At 49.0% G+C, this 20,517-nt stretch overlaps 1 protein-coding gene across 1 annotated transcript in view; it reads left to right on the forward strand.

Moving 5' to 3' along the window:
- Positions 1–16,890, forward strand: part of CCNJL (cyclin J like) — a 56,840-nt gene extending 39,950 nt beyond the window's left edge. Inside the window, exons 3-5 of the mRNA XM_019839458.3 lie at positions 11,020–11,322; positions 13,151–13,310; positions 14,797–16,890. Coding sequence (XP_019695017.1) covers positions 11,020–11,322; positions 13,151–13,310; positions 14,797–15,220 — 887 coding nt within the window. The 3' untranslated portion in view covers positions 15,221–16,890. The remainder of the gene's footprint in view (positions 1–11,019; positions 11,323–13,150; positions 13,311–14,796) is intronic.
- Positions 16,891–20,517: the final 3,627 nt, after the last annotated feature.

Here is a 20,517-nt window from a genome sequence, read left to right on the forward strand (position 1 = left end):
GGCGCTCCCAGAGGTCTGCACAGCTTCCCACTCCCCCAAAGAGCACCCAAGCACTGCCTTTAGCTGCAGGGTTTTTGTACTCTGTCCCTGACTTTTTTTTCTCCACCGTATCAGATTCTATCCAGAAACTAACCTGTCATGGTCCCTATGACTGCAGTTGCACAGTTGGCCCTGAGTCAACAGAAGTTCACAAGAGCAAGATCCAGTGTTTGGGGGGAGCACTGGGCACCATTCCAACACTCTGAGCCTTCAAGCCACCTTTGCCCCATCGGCTTGCCCAGCCCTCACAGCCAGTGCATGGCCGGGCCTCTCTAGAACCACAGGTGGTTCATCAGAGTGCCCCCTGCCCTCCGTAAAAAAAAAAAAAAAAAAAGTAAAACAGCCTTTCAGAGGGTGCTGTCCTCAGAGTGGCTTCCTGGCTTCTCTGTCACATCACTCAAAATCTGTCTCCCATGGTTCCTCAGGAAGACACTTGCCTGCTGGACATATGAGCAGTGTGCTCTAGGGAGACAAGAAGAAGCCCCCTTCTGGCCTCCAGTAAAATACAAAAAGCCAAAGAATTTTTTTAAGTTTATTTATTTATTTATTTTCAGAGAGAGAAGGAGAGGGGCAGGGGGAGAGAGACAGAGAGACAGAGAGAGAGACAGAGAATGCCAAGCAGGCTCCATGCTGTCAGCACGGAGCCCAGTGCAGGGCTTGAACTCACGAACTGTGAGATCATGACCTAAGCCAAGGTCAAGAGTCAGGCACTTAAATGCCTGAGACACCCAGGCTCCCCAAGCCAAAGAATTTTTTAATGAAAAAGCTGGTTTAGGTGGATGGGAAGAGGGTGGTCCTTTATTACAGAAAGTGTCCCGTTAGAGATACACTCTTCAACTTCAGTCCTCTCATTGGGAGGAAAAAGGTCCTGTTGGTTGTACTGATCTGTAGCAGAAAGGCTCTGAGATTAAACTGCTAAACTAGCTTAAGCATAGAGGAGGTTGAAGACAAGAGTGTGTGTGGAGAACGGGACTGTGAGGTGGGGAGGGGGCACAACTGGCCTCACCCACATCTGTGGGGATCCCTGCACCCAGACAGATGTACTCATTATGGAGACTCTGTGGGATTGTAGGGATCCTCATGACTCTGAGATGCTCTGGACTGTGGCGCCGTTTATTCATCATTTAAAATAAAAAGCAGTTCTTTATTCACCTTATGCCAGATGCTGTGCCACGTAAGGGGGATCTGTGATGTTCTGCAAGACACATGTGACCCCTGACCTCATGGAACACATTGCTGGATTTCCAATTCTGATTTGTCCCCTACCAGCTGGGTGATTGGAGCAGCTCACTCAATCCTTCTGAGCTTGATTCCAAGTGGGAAACGCTCCCAGCCTCCCGGCATGTTACCAGAATGTGCTGAGTCCATGACACGGAGGCCTCCCCTCCCTGGGTGCTGCCTGTGTTTCTTGGTGCCTGCTGGACTGTGGTGGCACCTGGCAGCAGAATCCCTGTGCACCCAGAATGCATGTCCTGGTTCACGCATGTTCTGTCTCTTGCTGACTAGCTCGGTGGACCTGGGAAAGTCCCACGCCTGTGGAGAGGACCCATCTGGGAAAGGCTGTGGACCCCGTTGTCCCCTTTGCTTCCCTCTATGTGAACCTTGGAACCTGCAGCAGCACCAGGGTGGAGTTCAAGGTCACAGTCCAGGGGAAGGAGGCTGGAGCCACTCTAGAGTCCATAGCCTGGCCAGGGGCATGGAGTTGGGGTTGGGGAGCCTTTTCTTGAGCTTATTTCTACCCCTTTTTCGGGGCCTGTAAGAAAATGTCTTGCAGCACTAGCTACCAACTTTGGTTCATCCGTACTTACCTAACAGGACTTGAGAAGAAGATCCTGGGTCTGGGGTGCAAAGAATAAGTACCATGTTCCATAAATCATAGAACAGCAGGTGCTGTCGTTTATGGAGTGCTTTCCTTGTCCTAGGATCTGTGCCAGTCATGTTACTTGTGCTATCTCCTGAGCCTCCCTACCACTCTTTGAGGTATGGGTTTCTAAGTGATGGCCCGAAATCACACATGATATTGGAGAGGGCATTCTCAACCTGTTTCCAGTCAGGACCTCCCCCAGAATCTGGGCTCCCCTGGGTCACAACATTCTCAGCCCGCATTAAATAGTCTCAGCTCACGTTAAATATATGTCTCTCCTGATAGCCACTTCTCTCCCCCAAGGAAGGAAGAATCTGAGGAAGAAAGAATTAGCATCAGAAAAGTCTCCATTCAGCCTGGTCCTGCCTGGGAACAAATGGGCCCATACTTCCTCCCCTGGGTACTGGGAGAAAGCTCTCCACCACAGCTTCCTGTTTCCTCTTTGGCTCCAGCCATCTCTATCTACTGCCTGGTCCTTCCCACAGTCACCTCCGAAAATACCAGGCCTACCCGGAGGGCCAGGCAAGGCTGGGAAGCCAGTGGAGTGGCCCTTTATCCCCTGACCTGCCTCCCTCACCTCCCTTTACCATCAGCACCTGACAGTAGGACAGAGGGCTCCTGAGGGGTGTGGGGCAGCCATGGGGCCTCAGTTCCTATTCACATTTTTTCTCTTTCTCAGGTAAAAGAGAGGGCAAAACTTTAAAATAGGGGAATGGCCCTTCTTGGGGAACAGTAGCTTTGCCTGTTTTTAAAAGCGTTGCATTTCTTTAGGGAAGAAGAGGAACCAGCTGTTGCTTTAAAACCTGGTTTTCTTTAGCCAGGAAACTGTGGCCTCATCCCTGAGCCTCAGTGTAGCTCCTGAATGGGCAGCAGGTAACCCCGGGTGAGTGTGTAAAGAGGTGTCTTGCTGGGCATGAAGGGCTGTCTATGGGGGAGTTCACAGCAAGCAGTACGTGAAGCAGACTGTAGTAGTGTGTGAGCAGCCCTGGGCCTGGACATCACAGATAGGGCGGCACTGACTTTTTATAGAATCCTACTCTGCACCGTTTTGTTTAGGAATTTTTCTGAAGGCAGTATAAAGGTTGATGATTGTTGGAGATGGGTGATGTATTCTTAGGGGTTCGTTAGAACATCTCTTTTTTTTTGGTATTTTAATTTTTCCAAAATAAAACCTTTTTAAAGTTTATTTATTTATTTTTGAGAGGGAGGAAGAGTGTGACTTGGGGGAGGGACAGAGGATCCCAAGCAGGTCCTGTGTGGTCAGCACGGAGCCCAATGCAGGACTCAAACTCCCAAACCGTGAGATCATGACCTGAGCCGAAATCAAGAGTCAGATGTTTAACCAACTGAGCCACCCAGGTGGCCCTAAAATAAAACATTTTTTTAAGCAGTTAAAGGTACTGTTTCTCTCAGCCCTAATTCAGCAAAGTCAGGAATCCTGTTTGGTCTGGTGAAGGCTTGAATGATAGGACCATAGGTATAAGAAGAAAAGCCAGTCTTTAGAGTAGTCTGTTCATAGAGACATAAAATGGAATGGTGGTTACCAGAGGAGGGGGCACAGGGACAGTGAGTTACTGGGTTTCATGGGTGTACAGTTTCCGTGTTGCAAGATGAGAAGAGTTCTCGTGATTGGTTTGCACAACAATGTGAATGTACTGAATGCCACTGAACTGTATGGTTAAAATAGTGAATTTTATGTTATGTGCATTTTACCACAACAAACAAAAATGCTATTAAAAAAAGAAAAGGAAAAAAAGCCAGTCTGTGAGAGTCCCTCCTGAGGCTTGCTGGACTGACAGTGTCTTGCCACTTTGGTTGAGTCAGGCCACTTGGCTGGACTTGTAGTGGTCAGTCCAGTAATTGTGTGACATGCCAGGAATGGCTGGGGCTCTCCCGGTTGTCTGTGCATCAGAGTAGCAAGAGGACCCGGTCAGCTGGGTGTGCAAAGGGTCTTGTAGGGCATTATTTGCAGGTGTCACCACTGCCACCTACACTAAGGGTTCATGTGCCTGTGCCTGGCTGCAGACCCAGGCTGAGCGCTTCAGTAGTTTTAGGATTTTTTTTTTAATCTTATAAGTATGATGATAGGGCTCCCACTGGTCAAATTGGGAACAATGTAAACATCCAAAAAGAAAAATGTAGATAGAATGATAGAATTGTTAAAAATTCTTTCTCAACCCCAGTGTAATTACTTACTTATTCAGGAAAGAATTCTTCCTGGACGCCAAATCATTGAGTTAAAGTTTGGTGGGGGGATGCCTGGGTGGCTCGTGGGTTAAGCGTCCGACTCTCGGTTTGGGCTGAGGTCATGATCTCACAGTTTCGTGGGTTCGAGCCCCCACTGGGCTCTGTGCTGACAGTGTGGAGTCTGCGTGGGATTCTCTCTCTTCTCCCTCTCTCTCTGCCCCTCCCCTGCTTATACTGTCTCTGTCTCTCTCTAAATAAATAAACTTAAAAAATAAAGGTTGTTGGGAAACAGGATATTCAGAGAGTCTGAAGGCGTCACCTCACAGATTACTTATTAATTTCACAGGAAAATGGTACCTTTAAAATGGAGAGATCTGGTGTCACCACCTTAACCAAGCGATCAAACGTAGCATCGCTATTGCCGGGACAAACTGACGTTATATAACTCCTGATGTGATCCGGTAAGAAGGACAAAACATCACCTCTGTAGTTTCCTTGCCCAAACTGTTTTATCATGAGGAAACAGTCCAGAATATGGGACATTTTTTTTTAAGTAGTCTCTAGGCCCAGTGTGGGGCTTGAACTTATGACCCTGAGATCAAGAATTGCATGCCCTACCAACTGAGCCAGCCAGGTGCTCCCAAAATATAGGACATTTTAGAAGAAAACTGGCCTAGGTTTATCTAGAGTCAGTGTCATAAAAAACAAAGAATGGGACTCATATAAGGGGACGCCATGTGTGAGCTTTGTTGAACCTGGATCCAAAAAAAACAAAGGTTATAATAAAAGACATTTGGGGCACCTTAGGGGAAGTCAAATGTAGATTGAATATTAGAAAATGTTATTGCCGGGTACCTGGCTGGCTCAGTCAGTGGAGCATGCAACCCTTGATTGCTCAGGGTCATGAGTTCAAGCTCCATGCCGGGTGTGGAGCTTACTTAAAAAAAAAAAAAAAAAAAAAAAAAAAAAAAAAGGAGGGCGCCTGGGTGGCTCAGTCAGTTGAGCGTCCGACTTTGACTCAGGTCATGATCTCACACTCATGGGTTTGAGACCCGCGTCAGGCTCTGTGCTGACAGCTCAGAGCCTGGAGCCTGCTTTGGATTCTGTGTCTCCCTCTCTCTCTGCCCCTCCCCCACTCGCACTCTGTCTCTCTCTCTCTCTCTCTCTCTCTCTCTCTCTCTCTCTCAAAATAAACATAATAATAAAAAAATTTTTTTAAAGAAAAGAATGTTATTGCATTAATCCTGATGTTCTTAGAATTGGTAATAGCATCATGATTATGTAGGAAAATGACTTCAGGGCTGTACACTGTCCAGGGCTGGCTTGTCACGTCTGCAACTTCATTAAAAATGGTCCAGCAAGGGGCGCCTGGGTGGCTCAGTCGGTTGAGCTTCCGACTTCGGTTCAGGTCATGATCTCACGGTCCGTGAGTTCGAGTCCCGCATCGGGCTCTGTGCTGACAGCTCAGAGCCTGAAGCCTGCTTCAGATTCTGTGTCTCCCTCTCTCTCTGCCCCTCCCCCATTCATGCTCTGTCTTTCTCTGTCTCAAAAATAAACAAACATTAAAAGAAAACTTTTTAAAAAAAGAAATAGTCCAGCAAACTCAGTATTTATACACACACACACACACACACACACACACACACGGAATAAATGTGGCTCTAAGTCAGCAGTTGGTGAATCTGGCTGAAGGGTCCTGTGTGTTCATTATTTAATCTTTTCTGTGTATTTGAAAAATCTCCAAACAAAAAGTACATTAAAGAAGTTGAAGAGAGTCTGTGGCTCTGGTGTGACTTGGAAAGATTCGGACTTCTGTCCCCCACACCTCCCAGGGGACCTGCCTGAAGACTTCCAGGCATCTGTCGTCAGTGCAGCTTGTCGATAAGGAGCAGGCAGCTGAGTGGCGGTGCTTGGTTGCAGCAATGGGGACAAAAGGCTGGCCTGCTCACAGTCATGGGAGGAGGGGAGGAAATGTCTGCCAGGCACGTGCAACACCAGGAAACTCATAAAATCTTTTCTGGCTGTGAAATGTATTGTGCTTGGGAATAGTTGCTAAGCTGGGGTCTGCTGGCCAGCAATTAAGAGCAGGGACTGTAAGGTCGCTCCTAGATGTGTGAAACTAAGTTCTCTGAGCTTCTGGGGATCCGAACGCAACCTGCCTGGGAGGATCCAGTGCCCAACCCAGCATGAAGACTGCCCATGTGTGTGTGTTGGGTACTACTGAAGCACTTCCCATTCTGCGTGGCCATTTCATCTCCATGGGGGGCATATTCCTAAACAGGAAACAAACGGCCTGTGGAGTTTGGTGCTCTTAGGTCCAGCGCCAACCCTGAGGATTCAGACCCCACTCTGCCTGGCCCTGGCCCACAGTGTGGTGGGTCCGCAAGAAGCTTCTCCAGCCTGGGGAGCAGGTGAATTCAGATTCTTCAGTAATCCATAGCCCCTTCCATTTGAGGCTAATCCTCTTGGGCCTGGTGGCTGGGAAAAAGGCAGAGCTCTGAAAGGTTTGAAAAGCTCTGAGGGCAGGGAGGAAACTAATCTCACTGAGCACATCTGCCAGTTAGAATAGATTGCTGGCTGCCAGAAATGGTGTGGAAGAGTCTTAATGCCACCCTGAGTATGATGCATGTTTTTGCCGGGCTGTGACCTTCACCTTGCCACCTTCTGCCCTGGGGAAGAAAAGAGCACTTGTATCTACTGAGTGCCTGCTAACAGTGTTGGCTTAGTTCGGCACAAGGTTCAGGTAAAATTGGACAACTGTGCAAGAAAATTTTTTCTTTTTAAGTTGTACAAAGAATATATGATCATGGGAGAAAAAATTAGGGAATATAGATAATCTGATATCATCGGAGAACAATTTAAATGGCCCTAAATTCAACTATCAACAGAGTACCTGGGCGCCTAGGTGGGTCAGTCGGTTAAGAGTCTGACTCCTGATTTCAGCCCAGGTCATGATCTCACTGTCATGAGATCTAGTCCTATCTCGGGCTCTGTGCTGAATGTGGAGCCTTCCCTCCCTCCCTCTCTCCCCCCTCACAGGGCACCTGGGTGGCTCAGTCAGTTAAGCATCCTACTCTTGGTTTTGGCTTGGGTCATGATCTCAGATTCGTGAGGTTCAAGCCCCACCATGGGCTCTGCACTGACAGCACCGAGCCTGCCTGCAATTCTGTCTCTCCCCCTCTCTCTCTGCCCCTCTCTCACTCTCTCAAAATAAGCAAACTTAAAGAAAAAGATTCTCTCTCTCTCTCTCTCTCTCTCTCCCACTTTGCCCCCTCCCCTGCTCACGCTCTCTCAAAACAAAACAAAACAAAGCAAAACAAAACAAAACAAAACAAGAAAGAGAATACCATTCATTCTTTGAACGAATATTCATTGGGCAGCTACTCTGTATCAGGCACCGTGCTGGGACCTGGGGGCACAGCTGCAAATGGGTCAGACACGGTTCCTGTCCTCATGGGCTTAGGCCCATTAATGACCTATTGGTCAGGTGCTAGCCATTGATATCAATACTTGATACTAAGCAATCTGAGCATGAGAAGTGCCTTAATGACAGCCAGTGGCCTCTGAACCGACCGCTGGAGGACACACAGGAAGGTGAGTGAAGGGATGAGCAATCCCAGCCAGAGGAGAGGTCCTGCATTTAGGGAGGGTGTGGGGGCTGGAGAGGCCCGGTCAGCCCTCCCCACCCCAGGATTTCCAGCCATACAGGAGGCTCTCCCACCTTGGACAGCATTGATCTTGCCTGTCCTGCCTGAGTTGTCCACGTGTGCAAGACCAGGGAAGGTGTGAGCTGTGGAGGCGGTGCTGTGCCAGGCTTAGGCCCTGCTGGATAAGGGCTCCGGCAGCCGAGGCTCTGGGGTGGCTGTAAGCTGCATAGGAGCCGGTCAGCCATCAGTCTCCACTCTTTGCTGTTTTGTATATTTCCACTTGCTCAGTTCTTGCCCATCAAAGATCAGAGCCTCACATCACACCATCTTTGCCCATTTAGTGGACTCTTTTAAAGCTTGCAGAGAAAATAGAGACACTGGCTTCCCAGAGTCCAATGTTTCATTTCTTGGTGACACTTTTTTGACATTTTTTTTGTTTTTTGAGAGAGACAGAGCATGAGTGGGGGAGGGGCAGAGAGAGGGAGAAACAGACTATGAAGCCGTCTCCAGTCTCTGAGCTGTCAGTACAGAGCCTGACACGGGGCTCCAGCTTCCAAACTGTGAGATCGTGACCTGAGCCAAAGTCAGACACTTAACCAACTGAGCTACCCAGGTGCCCCTCTTGGGGACATTTTTTGAGGCCTTCCTGAGAAATGTGTTGTATCTGCTGTAAGGCAGCCTGAAGCGGCTACTTCCTCATCTCTCCTAAGAAGCATGAAAGTCTGGTGAGAACTGGGTCACAGGGTACTCACAGTTGTGCACAGGTGTGCGGACCCTTTGTCACATGCTCTCTGAGCTCAGCTGGGCCACCCCACCGCCTCTTCCAACACTCACTCAGCAGTGTTCTGCTCCTGCTTAGGCTGGGCTCGGAGGCTACGGGCACCACACCAAAGCCAGGCCTCAGGGATCACCATGTGATGTGGGGCTTGGCCAGAACAAGGACAGTGGTCGGGGAAGGCTTTCAAGGGTGAAGGGTGGGGAGAGGTTGGCAGAGTGAACAGGGGAAGGGGAAGGGTGATCCAGGCTGTGTAGATGAAGGCTCATGGGGAAGGGGGGCACGGGGCTTTCGGAGAGTGCAGTGACAGAGGCCTCAGCCAGGTGTGCGTGGTTTCCTCAGGGTGAGGTGGGTTTAGGCTGGGGGGCCTGCAGCCGCCCCACCTGCAGAGCTTTCCCCAGTGGGAGCTGCCACTGGAGCTCTCCACCACTGGTGACCGCTGGGGATTGTTCTGTAAATACCTCAGTTCCCTTGACCCTTGAGGATAACTCAAGACTCGTGTTTAATTTTTGTTTGTATCTAACTCTATGTGGCTTTATTTCATGGCATTTATTTCCAGGATCTTCCGGTATTTACTCATTGTTCCTTCAGAGGAACCTTCTGAGCCGTGTGACGTGCCTGTTTGTGGGGTTTCACATTTTTTTGCCACTGCCCATGGATATGAGTATATCCCAGTTATCTATTCCTGCCAAACAAATCATCCCTAAACTTGGTGATTTAAACAACAGTGATATGTGGGAAGCCTGAGTGGCCCAGTCGGATAAGCAACCAGCCTTCAGCTTAGGGCATGCTCTCCTGGTTTGTGAGTTCGAGCCCCCCGTCGGAGGGGCTCCAGCTCAGAGCCTGGAGCCTGCTTGGGATTCTCTCTCACCCTCTGTCTCTCTGTTCCTCCCTCCTCTTTCTCTCTTAAAAATAAATAAATAAACACTAAAAAACAAAACAAAAAAACAGCAATGTGGGTTGCATGGGGTTTCCTCTGCTGGTTTCACCTATGCTCATTCAAACAGTGCTGGAGGGGCTGGGCTAGAAGGTCCTGGATGGTCTCGCTCTCATGTCTGAGAGTTGGCGCTGGCTGTCACCTGGGTTCCTCTGTTCTTGTGGCCTCTCCACCTCCAGCAGGCTAGGCTTGCTTCCTTACATGATGGTCTCAGCATGGCACTCCAAGGGAGGAAGAAGGTGGGAGTTGCATGGCCTCTTTAAAGCCTCACCTCAGAAGTCCATAGTGTTACCCCCATCCCAGTTGCATTAAGATATAATTGACACATAATGTCATGTTAGTTTTCAAGTGTATAAAAATGATTTGATGTATGTACCTATTGTACGCATGTAAGTTTAGTTGACATCCATCATCTCACACAGTTACAAATGTTTTTCTAATGATAAGAACTTTTAAGATCTCTCTTAGCAGCTGTCAAATACACAGTACAGCATTGTTAACTAGTCACCATACTGTACCTTACATCCCCGGGGCCAATTTATAGCTGGAAGTTTGTACCTTTTGACCCCCTTCACAAGTTTCCGCCATCCCTGCCTCTGGTAGTCACCAGTCAGTTCTTTGTACCTTTGAGTTTGGCTTTTTCAGATTCTGCATGTAAGTGAGATAGATCATGCAGTATTTGTCTTTCTCTGCCTGATTTATTTCACTTAGCATAATGCCCTCAAGGTTTATCCATGTTGTCGCAAATGGCAGGATTTCCTTCTTTGTATGGCTGAATATTATTCTATTGTATATAAATACCGCGTTTTCTCTGTCCATTCATCAGTGGATACTCAGGTTGTTTCTCAGTCTTGGCTATTGTAATTAATGCTGCAGTGAACACAGGGGTACGGATAACTTCAAGATCATGTTCCCTTTCTGGCTTTCCTCCCTTTCCTGTCTTCTCCCACTTACCAGTCTTTCCTAGGCTCACCTCCTAAGCAAACTGTTTCTGAGGGAATCCAAGCTGAAAAGCTATTGACAGGGTTTGAACCCAGTACTGAGGACAGTAGAGAGCCATTGAGGGGCTTTTCTATATGTGGGGGGACAGGATCAAATTTGCAAGGTCATTCTGACTATGGCTGTCTGACCCCGTGACCAGTCCTGACATTGTGTTAGTGAGGACCAGGCGGGAGTGGAGAGGGGGCTCCCTCATCCTCCAGGCCCTCACTGCTGTTTCTAACTGCCATGGAGTGCCTTCTTTGTTCCACGTGCTGGTCTGAACATGTGGTGTGCATTTTCTTGTTGTATCTGACAAAACTCTTAGGTTCCATTTTATAGATGAGGGAACTGAGGCATGGAAAGGCCTCTGTGCACAATCACCTGTGCACAATCACACAGCTGGACATGATGACTTGGGGATTTAAGCGCAGGGTTGGCAGATCCAAAATGTGTGTTTTTAGTCGCTTGGCAGTGGGGCCTTTTGGCTCTCTGTGCTCCGTGCCAGCACTGTCCAGGCACCGTGAGGTGGGCCTTTGCTTCCTGGGTGCAGGCAAGTGCTGTCTTCCAGTAACGTCTGCTTCTCCTGCAGGTAAGTTCGAGGACAGGGAAGACCACGTGCCCAAGCTGGAGCAGATAAACAGTACAAGGGTCCTGAACGGCCAGAACTTCACCCTCACCAAGAAGGAGCTGCTCAGCACAGAGCTGCTGCTCCTGGAAGCCTTCAGCTGGAACCTCTGCCTGCCCACACCCGCCCACTTTCTGGACTACTACCTCTCAGCCTCCGTCAGCCAGAAGGATCGGCACTGCCACAGCTGGCCCGCCACCTGCCCCCGCAAGACCAAAGAGTGCCTCAAGGAGTATGCCCACTACTTCCTAGAGGTTACCCTGCAAGGTGCGGCCCTACGTCGGGACCCGGTAGCCCCTTCCCCACACACACAGAGGCTGGGATCTGAGAGACATGTCCACCCAGGGAGTCCTTGCTGACGGGGGCCCATCCACCCAGATCACTCCCACTTCTCAGGGGATACACAGAGAAGGAGCTAGGATTCTCCCAAAGTACTGCCAACACCATGTAAAGGAGAAATAAAGCAGGTGATATACATACAGGCAGCCGGCACCCTACAAACTTACTGATCACCTGGTAGTTTTTCTTACAGTAACCTGGAATATTCCAAGTGATCCAAATGGGAGAGATTTGCAAGTAGGTCATTTTGGAAGAGCAGTCGTCGTACAGATAGGGTGGGGGAGGGGGTATGTTTTAGTAATAAAGTTCAGCAATAAAGTTATCCTGTTTGGGGACCTCATGTGAATCCCACTCTTCCCATTGTCTTAGTATCTAGGTACTAGGTAAAATACCAGGTCAGAAATACTGTTGATACAATACCCAGTAACCCACCACAAACCAAAATGGTCCCAAGTAACAATGTAAACAGTTACAGGGGCACCCGGGTGGCTCAGTCGGTTGGGCGTCTGACTTTGGCTCAGGGCATGGTCTTGCAGTCTGTGAGTTCAAGCCCCATGTCGGGTTCTGCACTGACAGCTCAGAGTCTGGAGCCTGCTTCAGGTTCGTCTCCATCTCTGCCCCTCCCCTGCTCTCACTGTGTGTCTCTTTCTCTCAAAAATAAAATAAAAACATTTAAAAAATTTTAAAAACCAATATAAACAATTACAATATCAGGCATTAATTGAGCATGTACCATGTGCCAGGCACCTTATTGTAGTGCTTTGTGTATATTATGTCATTGAATTTCACAATGACTCCCCATGAAAATCACTTCTGTTATTCCTGTTTTACCAATCCGTTTCCTCAACTGATGCTCAAGAGGTGAAGTAACTTACCCAAGGTCATTGCTAAGATTTGAATCTGAGGCGTCTGACTCTGTAACTGTGCCTGTAACTGTAATGCCACCTGCCTTGACTCAGACTTTCACAGGCAAATGTGGAAGTTACCAAAAATCATAAACAATGTAAGACAGGATGATAATGCACAAATAACCAGTGTCATTCACACAAAGAGTGGAAATTTGAACACTTTGCCTTTGCACATAAGTAGTGCCAGACTTTGCCATGTTGCCAGATATCTTAGTAGGACATTAAGATTCATTTCACAACATATACATATACCAAAAGATCATGTTGTACACCTTAAATGTGCATAGTTTTTTTATTTGCCAATCATATGTCAGAAAAGCTGAGGGTGGGGGAAGATTCCTCCATAAATTAAGTCAGGTGCTGGTTTTAGTTATGTATATCAAATGTTTGTGACCATTTATTCATTCAACAAATTTTTATTGGGTGCTCACTGTAAGCCAGGCTTTGTTACCATCAATAAGTAGCCTGTAGTCATGCCCCAAAACAGAAGCTTTTGAAATGCTGTGTCATTCGCCACTAACAGCCAAAGAAGAGACACATGTTTTGTGGTTCTCTTTGTAGCCCATCAGCAAGCCCCTCGCAGCCCCCCAGAAGTTAGGGCGAAATTTTGAAAAATCATTACTCTAGGCTGACACCAGAAATCCCAGACCGAGAGCCAAGGTGTTTAAGATTCAGGAATGGAACTTCATACCGTTTCTAATTTTTCATCTTGTGTGTGTATGCAGCAGTGAACAGCCTTGAACCTAATCACTTGTCTGCCAGTTCTCAGGAAGCACAAGGCAGGAAGGAGGGCCACTGGGACTCCAGAGTGAGGCTCTATGAAGCCGACTTCTGTGATTCTCTTTCAGATCATATTTTCTACAAATTCCAGCCTTCTGTGGTGGCCGCAGCCTGCGTTGGGGCCTCCAGGATTTGCCTTCAGCTTTCCCCCTACTGGACCAGAGACCTACAGAGGATCTCAAATTACTCTCTGGAACATCTCAGCACATGCATTGAAATCCTGCTGGTGTAAGTTCCATCCCTGATCTTTCTTTGTTTCCAAAATAATCGAGGCACTTGCTCTGGAGACCCACCTCAGGAGATCTCTCAAAGTCAGAGGGTTAGGGTAGTTCCCTGAGCTAGTGTCTCACAGGAAGTGGGCCATTGTGACTCCTGATAGAATGAGGTTTGCAGAGTTGGTCCTTCCTATTTTGGGTAGCTTTGAATTTGTGATTTTAAGGTCAAGGAGGTGGGGAGAAGAGAAGGTGATAGACACATCCTTCTGAGTGTCTGGGCTGTTTGCTTTGAATCCCCGTGTGCCAGTCAGTCTTATGGGTGATTACACTGAGAGACTTATAATCAGCTACTTTGATCAGATGTGGCCACAAAGCTGACCTCTTAGCCAGCTACATAAGAGGCCATGGCCTCCTCGCAAGGGTCCCTGGGAAGCTTGGTGAGGACATGTTCAGTGTATCAGAGAGGGTACAAAGAGGCAGCACAGACCCAACACCATGAAACTGATATTGAAGGTGCAGGTGTTCACTGGTGACCACAAGGAGGAGACAGGACAGAGAACCCCAGCCTGGCTGCTGCCCATCCCTCTTCCCCCCCAGCATATGGCAGCATCTTCTGGATGCTGGCCCTACTGACCATGGGGCCAGGCCCCTGGAGAGCTGCCTCTCAGCCTCCTGATATGGGAAGCTGTGCCAGTAGCTGCCTTTGTCTCATCCCTGTGTGAACTGTCTGCCCTGCTCTCTGGGCCTTGTTTTAAAATCTTTGCTTGTAGAAGGTGCCCAGAAACAGAGCATATGGTCTGGTCTGAGTGCAGATAGGTGCCCCCACATTCTTGGCCACCAGCCCTGCCTCTTCACCATGGTTGTGGCTCTGGGATGATCCTCTTCTCAGATCTGCAGCCTTCCTTTGCTCCTGTCTTACCTGAGCCTCTAGTAGATTTGTTATTTCAAAAAGCTTTATGGGAAGCTTTTTTTTTTTTTTTTTATGGAAATAAACCTGTTGGTTCCCTTTCCAGAAGGTGAAACTTAGACCCCAGGGGCAGCTTGCTTGGGATGTGTTTGCAGGTGCCTTGAAGGCAGAGGTGCTCATCTAAGTGCCGGGCCCTGTGCCAGATGCTGGGGATGCAGTGATGAGCAAGAGCAGAGGGTCCCCTCCCCCTGGAGCTCGTGCTCGGCACAAGGGACTAGGTGGTAACACAGAAGTTATCATCTGGGGGGGTTGATCGCCGAGATAGGGCAGTACAGAGGCTTGGGGGGACAGCTAGAGTCTGGGATCAGAAGGGGTTTTCTGTAGGAGGCAGATCCAGGTGTAGGTGTGAGGCCTGAGTTTAGTCAGAGGACAGGGGAGGCAGTGCTACAGGCAGTGGGTGTGGGCTGGGTACCACCCTGAGCTCACAGCACACAGATCTCGAATCCCATTTAGCAAGGGAGGGAGGGGCACACTCAGGTGTCTGCTGCTGTGGCCTTGAACCTCAAGTCTCACCTAGGTCCTTTCCTTTCAGAGCTTATGACAATGTCTTCAAGGATGCTGTTGCGGTCAAGAGCCAGGCCTTGGCAATGGTGCCTGGCACGCCCCCTGCCACCACCCAGGTGCTGTTCCAGCCGCCCACCTACCCCACCCTGAGCCAGCCGACGACACCAGCCCTAGCGCCATTTCAGACCCCCGTGCAGGACCTATGCTTGGCCTATCGGGACTCGCTGCAGGCTCATCGCTCTGGGAGCCTGCTCTCAGGGGGCTCTGGCTCCTCCCTCCATGCCCTGTACCCCACCCTCCAGCCCCTGGACGTGTGTCCCGTGTCCCTCCCCACGCCCCTCAGCATGCAGATGGCCATCGCGGCTGAGCCCAGGCACTGCCTCACCGCCACCTATGGAAGCAGCTACTTCAGCGGAAGCCACGCATTCCCCACGGGCTGTTTCGACAGATAGGGCACCTTTGGGCCACACAGGGAGCCCTTGGAGACCCACCTGGGCAGAGGACGAGGACACAGGTGAGGGGAGCTCAGCGGAGTGAGGCAGTGGGGAGGCCATCCCCACAGAGCCTCATTGTTACCCTTGAACGGAGAGGATTCATGTTCTTTTTAAATAAAGCTGACTCCCAGCAAAACAGTCCATGACAACCTCCCCCGAGAGCATTCCTCTGGAAAGCGTCTTCCACATATGTAGCTGGGGTGCAGGGGGATGGCTCGGCCACCACCCTCTGGAGGAGGGACCCCCTGAATTGAGAAAGACTTGGTGAGAGGCCAGGAGACTGGAAACTGGATGCAGACTGCCAGTCCACGAGCATGTTTGGTTTTTAGCATCAAAGACTTCTTTACTTCTCGCCAGTGGCAGCTACACTGAAAAAGAAGGGGACTGCATGATGTATCCTCAGGACCCCAGCAGGTGCCGCATTGGGTGCTCTTTCCCTGCCTCCATACAGAAGAGCTGTGTGTGTGTGTATGCCTAAGCGTCGGCCTTCTGAGGCACGGCGGGCGGCTGTCTTGCCTTTGTTGTCGGACCTAAAACCTTATTAGGCCTTTTAGATATCTCACATGCTGCTGCTTCCTGAAGTGACCTAGCTTTCTGTTCAGTAAGATATCTTGTTTACATAGTGTATCAGGGATTTTACGATACTTGAAAATTCCTTAGGAGAGAACAAATGTTGATCGCCACACTGCCTGTCCCATGCAAGGGCTGTAGGTTTGGACCCAGCTTGTAACAACAAGCAGGTGGTTGGGGAGAGCAACTCCCCAGGCTCTCAGTTCAAGAAGATTCCACATCTTGGATGCTGTGTTCACCTGTAGAACTTTGACAGCCACCCAGAGGAGAAGGTGGTTGAAAGGTAGACAGAGGTTTACAACCAACAACCCTAACCCCGCTCCACCAGGTGCTTACAGCGTGTGAGTTTGGCTAATAGGGAAGGCTAATAATGTGGAATGTTTGCTCCGTGCCAGCTGGAGTCGGGGAGCGGGGCATGGACAGGGGTGTATGTCACAAATACAGGCAAGCAATTGGTTGGATCGAAAGCCAGTGTTTGGGCACCTACAGCAAGAGGGCCCTCAGGAAGACTCTCATAACCATGTGCAATATGTTTTTATTCTGACTTATGGCTTGTGCTAGTTGTGTTTTTTTGGTTTGTTCCAAGTCGGGGGGACACACTGTTCACCCATCAGAACTGGGAGGTGTAAAGAACAACGGAGACATTTTTTTTGTTTGTTTTAAGAAGAACCCATCTTGGTTTTCTTGGCTTATTTGCCCGTCAGTGCAGGAGACTGGCTCGGGGACTATCAGGAAGGCGGCCATGTGCTGCTGAATTGGATCCGAAGGTGATTTTCAGAGCAGATGAAGGCTTCGGTGTAGAAGCAGGATAAGAAGAGGTAACGCGAATAAGGCACCGGTGCCGCTGTGTCACATGAGTGTGGGAAGACTGCACGTTTGTTTGTTGCTTTTCTCTTTTTCCTTTGCCAACCTCCTTCTATTTATGTGAGACTGGTTTGGATTCCAAGTTGTTGTGTCTGTCTGGCCTGGGACTGGGGCTTGTGAAGGGCCCCCCAGTAGAGCCTCACAGCCAGCCCAGCACGCAGAAGAAGGCGTCTTGCAATAAACAGATCACCTGCTCCTGGTCTCCGTTCTTTTCCTGGCCTTCGACTCTCAGCCAGCCCCGTCGGTGTCTCCGCTCCCGCCGAGAGGCTGTGGGGGGGTGGGCTCTACAAGACTGGCTCCTGTGGAGCTGGGCCTCTCTGGGGACACCCGGAGTAGAGCTTAACACCCCTGCCCTACCGCTAGTAGTCAGGGTTCCCCAGAGAAACAGCCCATCGTATCTGAGAGATTTATTTATTTGCTATGTTTTAATGTTTATTTATTTTTGAGAGAGAATGAGCACGTGCGTGCATGAGCCGGGAAAGGGCAGAGAGAGAGCAAACGAGAAAGAATCCCAAGCAGGCTCCATACTGTCAGCACAGAGCTCAACACAGGGTTCAAACCCTCAAACTGCGAGATCATGACCTGAGCCGAAATCAAGATTTGGATGTATATCTGACTAGCTTCCCAGGCACCCCAGAGAGATTTATTTTAAGGAATTGGCTCACACAGTGGGGGCTGACAAGTTAGGAATTTGTAGGGCAGGCCAGCAGGCTGGAAATTCGGGTAAGAGTGGATGTTTCAGTTGAGCCCAAAATCTGTAGGGCAAGCCAGAAACTCAGGATTTCTGTTACAGTCTCTGAAGCAGAATTCCTTCTCCAGGAAACCTGTTTTTTGCTCTTAACAGCCTTCACCTGGCTGGATGAGGCCCACCCACGTGGAGAGGAGTCTCCTTTACTTAAGGCCTACTGATTGTTAAATGTTAGTCACATCTACAAAATGCCTTCACAGCAACATCTAGATTAGTGTCTGAACTGCCACACACCATAGCCTAGCCAAGCTACCACGTAAAATTCACCACAACCACTTACTAGCTGTCCGGAGGGAGTTGACTCAACTGTTCTGAGCCTTAGTCTTCTCACCTGTTAAAATGGGGGTGAGAACACTTGCTTCACAGGGTTCTCATGAGGATTAAGCAACATAAAGCACGTCAAAGCCAAACACAAGGTCTACTTTAAGATGTACCATTATTTTATGCATCAGTGAGAGAATTCAAGAAAAAGTCACCAACTAAGCCATGACATAGTGTTTAAGATACGGCTGATTAAATAGTGTACTCTTATTTCAGGAACGTTAACACGTAAAAATATGTGTATCATAGAATGGATGGACTATATATCTGCAATTATGGAGAGTGTCAGACTCTTTTCTGACAGGAAGAGAGCCCTGCCCTCTACCCACCCAGGTTCCTGCAGGAGAGCCATCCTGGAGATCTGGTGTCCGTGTGGAGCTGAGTGGTTCTCACTAAGCACAGATGCCTTTAGTTAGGAAGGGGAGGTGTGGGGAGAGCTGCCCAGGCCATGAAGCTGACGTCCAGCCCCAGGAGGTGTTTGGGAACCGTGTGTGTGTGCAGGCAGGGCTGGGCTGGAGGCAGTACTCTCCATCTGCCATGATCAAGTCAGGCAAGGCAGGAAGCTAGTCTAGGTGTTGGGGACTTGACAATAAGGCAAATTCTGGGTTTACCAAGAATACCCACTTTACTGTGCCTCTGTCTTTAGGCTTCAGGTTCTCCACCTGTTACCATAGAGATGGTTGAGTTGATGGGTAGTTTTCGAGCACTAGAGGGAAACTGAGCCATAGAGGCCCTGGGCCCCTGCCTTTCTTCAACCAGAGGGATCCACTTGTACCTCTCCCACACATGGGTGTTCTGTGTTAGATTTCCTAAGTTCCCATGCTGGGCAGTAGTTCGGAAAGCTTGAAAAACAGAGATGATTGAGGTGCCTGGGTGGCTCAGTCGGTTGAGCATCTGACTCTTGATTTCGACTCAGATCATGATCTCACGGTTCGTGAGTTCAAGCCCCACACTGGGCTTTGCACTGACAGTGAGGAGCCTGCCTAAGATTCTCTTTTCTCTCTTTCTCCTCTCTCTCTCTCTCTCTCTCTCTCTCTCTCTCTGCCCCTCCCCCACTTGTACTATCTCTCTCTCAAAATAAAAACAAACAAAAAGAAAAGCATAGAGGTGGCTTTAAAGGCCCTGCCAGGGCTGACATCTAGTTCAGTCCAGAGATTTTCAAACCTAAGCAAGCTGCGGAATGACCTGAAATCTCCAAGAGGAGTGGGGCCTGAGAATCTGCGTTTTTAGCTGGCTTCCCAGGGATTCAGATGCAGGTTTTCTTTGAAGTTCCAATAAAGGACTGAATGTGCAGGCCCTGGATTGTGGGCCCAAAAGAGAGAGTAAGGAAACCGCATCCCCGGCTGAAGTTCTGCACCATCTGAGTTCCAGACCTACACTTTGTTCCATATTTAGTTGTCTGTGTTTTATGCAGTATTTCTGTGTGAAAGGTTTGGACATACAGATCCATTTTCCTAGGAAAACCGGCTTCCCTTCAGGTTTAACATCACCAGTGCCTGGATTAGGGTTGGGGTCAAGGTTCCACAGCCCTCTGGGTTTAGAGTCCATCTCTCCAAAGCCATCTGTTCTGTCATGTGAATACTCTTTTCCCTTAATCCTTTAGATCAGTGATTCTCAGCAGAGCTCACTTTTGCCCCCTAGAGGACATTTGGCAATGCCTGGAGACATATTTGGTTGTCCCCACTGTGGTGGCTGGGGGCCAGTGGATAGAGGCCAGGGATGCTGCTCAACATCCCACAGCCCAGGAAAGCCTCCACAATAAGAACTGTCGAGCCCCAAACAACAACAGTAGAAGGTTAAGAAACCTCAACTCCCGTGTCATCTCCCAAAGAGGTCTCTGTAACAACCCTACTCACTCATTACTCTTCCTTTTCTCCATAGCTGTTCAAGCCATTTGAAATGATCTTTTTAGTTTGTGAACTTGGTTTGATGGCTGTGCCCTAAGCTACTTTCCCCCCAGTAGAATATAAAGAATATTATCACCTGGTGGTGGTGGCAGTAATCATAGCAGCTGACATTTATTCAGCATTTACTATGTATGTATAAAGTGCTATGCTAAGGCATTTGCTCATATTTTTGGTAACCATCTTAGTAACCCTACAAGGTAGGAACTGTTATTGGCTATATTTTACAGATCAGAGAATGGGGACACAGGTTATTTGCCTGAGGACAGCAGTGGAGAAGGAAGGAGACACAATTCAAAAACAGGCAGTCTGAATCTGCCCTGCCGCCTTGTAGTACCTCAGTCAAGGGTTTTGAATGAGTGAAAGGTGGCGTGACTGTCCCAGCGGGCCATCTCACTCACCTGGTGGGGAAGACCTAGCAGAATAATGGATATAGATTCATAAGAGTTGCCAGGCGTCCATGCTCCTGATGTACTGGGTGGCAGGCCTTCTCAGAGTGTGCTCACCAGCAGACAGAGATATAGAAACAGCTTCTTGCACATCTGCCACGAGCTAATGTGATTTATGGCTCCATCTGTCTGTCCCCAGCAGGCTCTGATTTGGGAGGAGTTCCCTGAACCCCATCTGTGAAGGTGGGAGCAGGCTTGGGGCTTTCCCAGAGCATCCCTGGGGAGGAACCTAACCTGTCTCTGGGCTGGCTCTGGCAATCCCTGGCCCTAAGTGCCTAGGAAAGAATCTTAACAGCCCTCATTCACCTCATTTTTTGTTCCTCAGGGAAGACTTTTGTGACTTGAATCTCAGCAGAAAGGCCATAGCATTTTGCAGGAGTCTCAAGTCCAGATGCCCGC

This window comes from Felis catus, chromosome A1, assembly GCF_018350175.1.
Source record: "Felis catus isolate Fca126 chromosome A1, F.catus_Fca126_mat1.0, whole genome shotgun sequence".
Lineage (NCBI taxonomy): Eukaryota > Metazoa > Chordata > Mammalia > Carnivora > Felidae > Felis > Felis catus.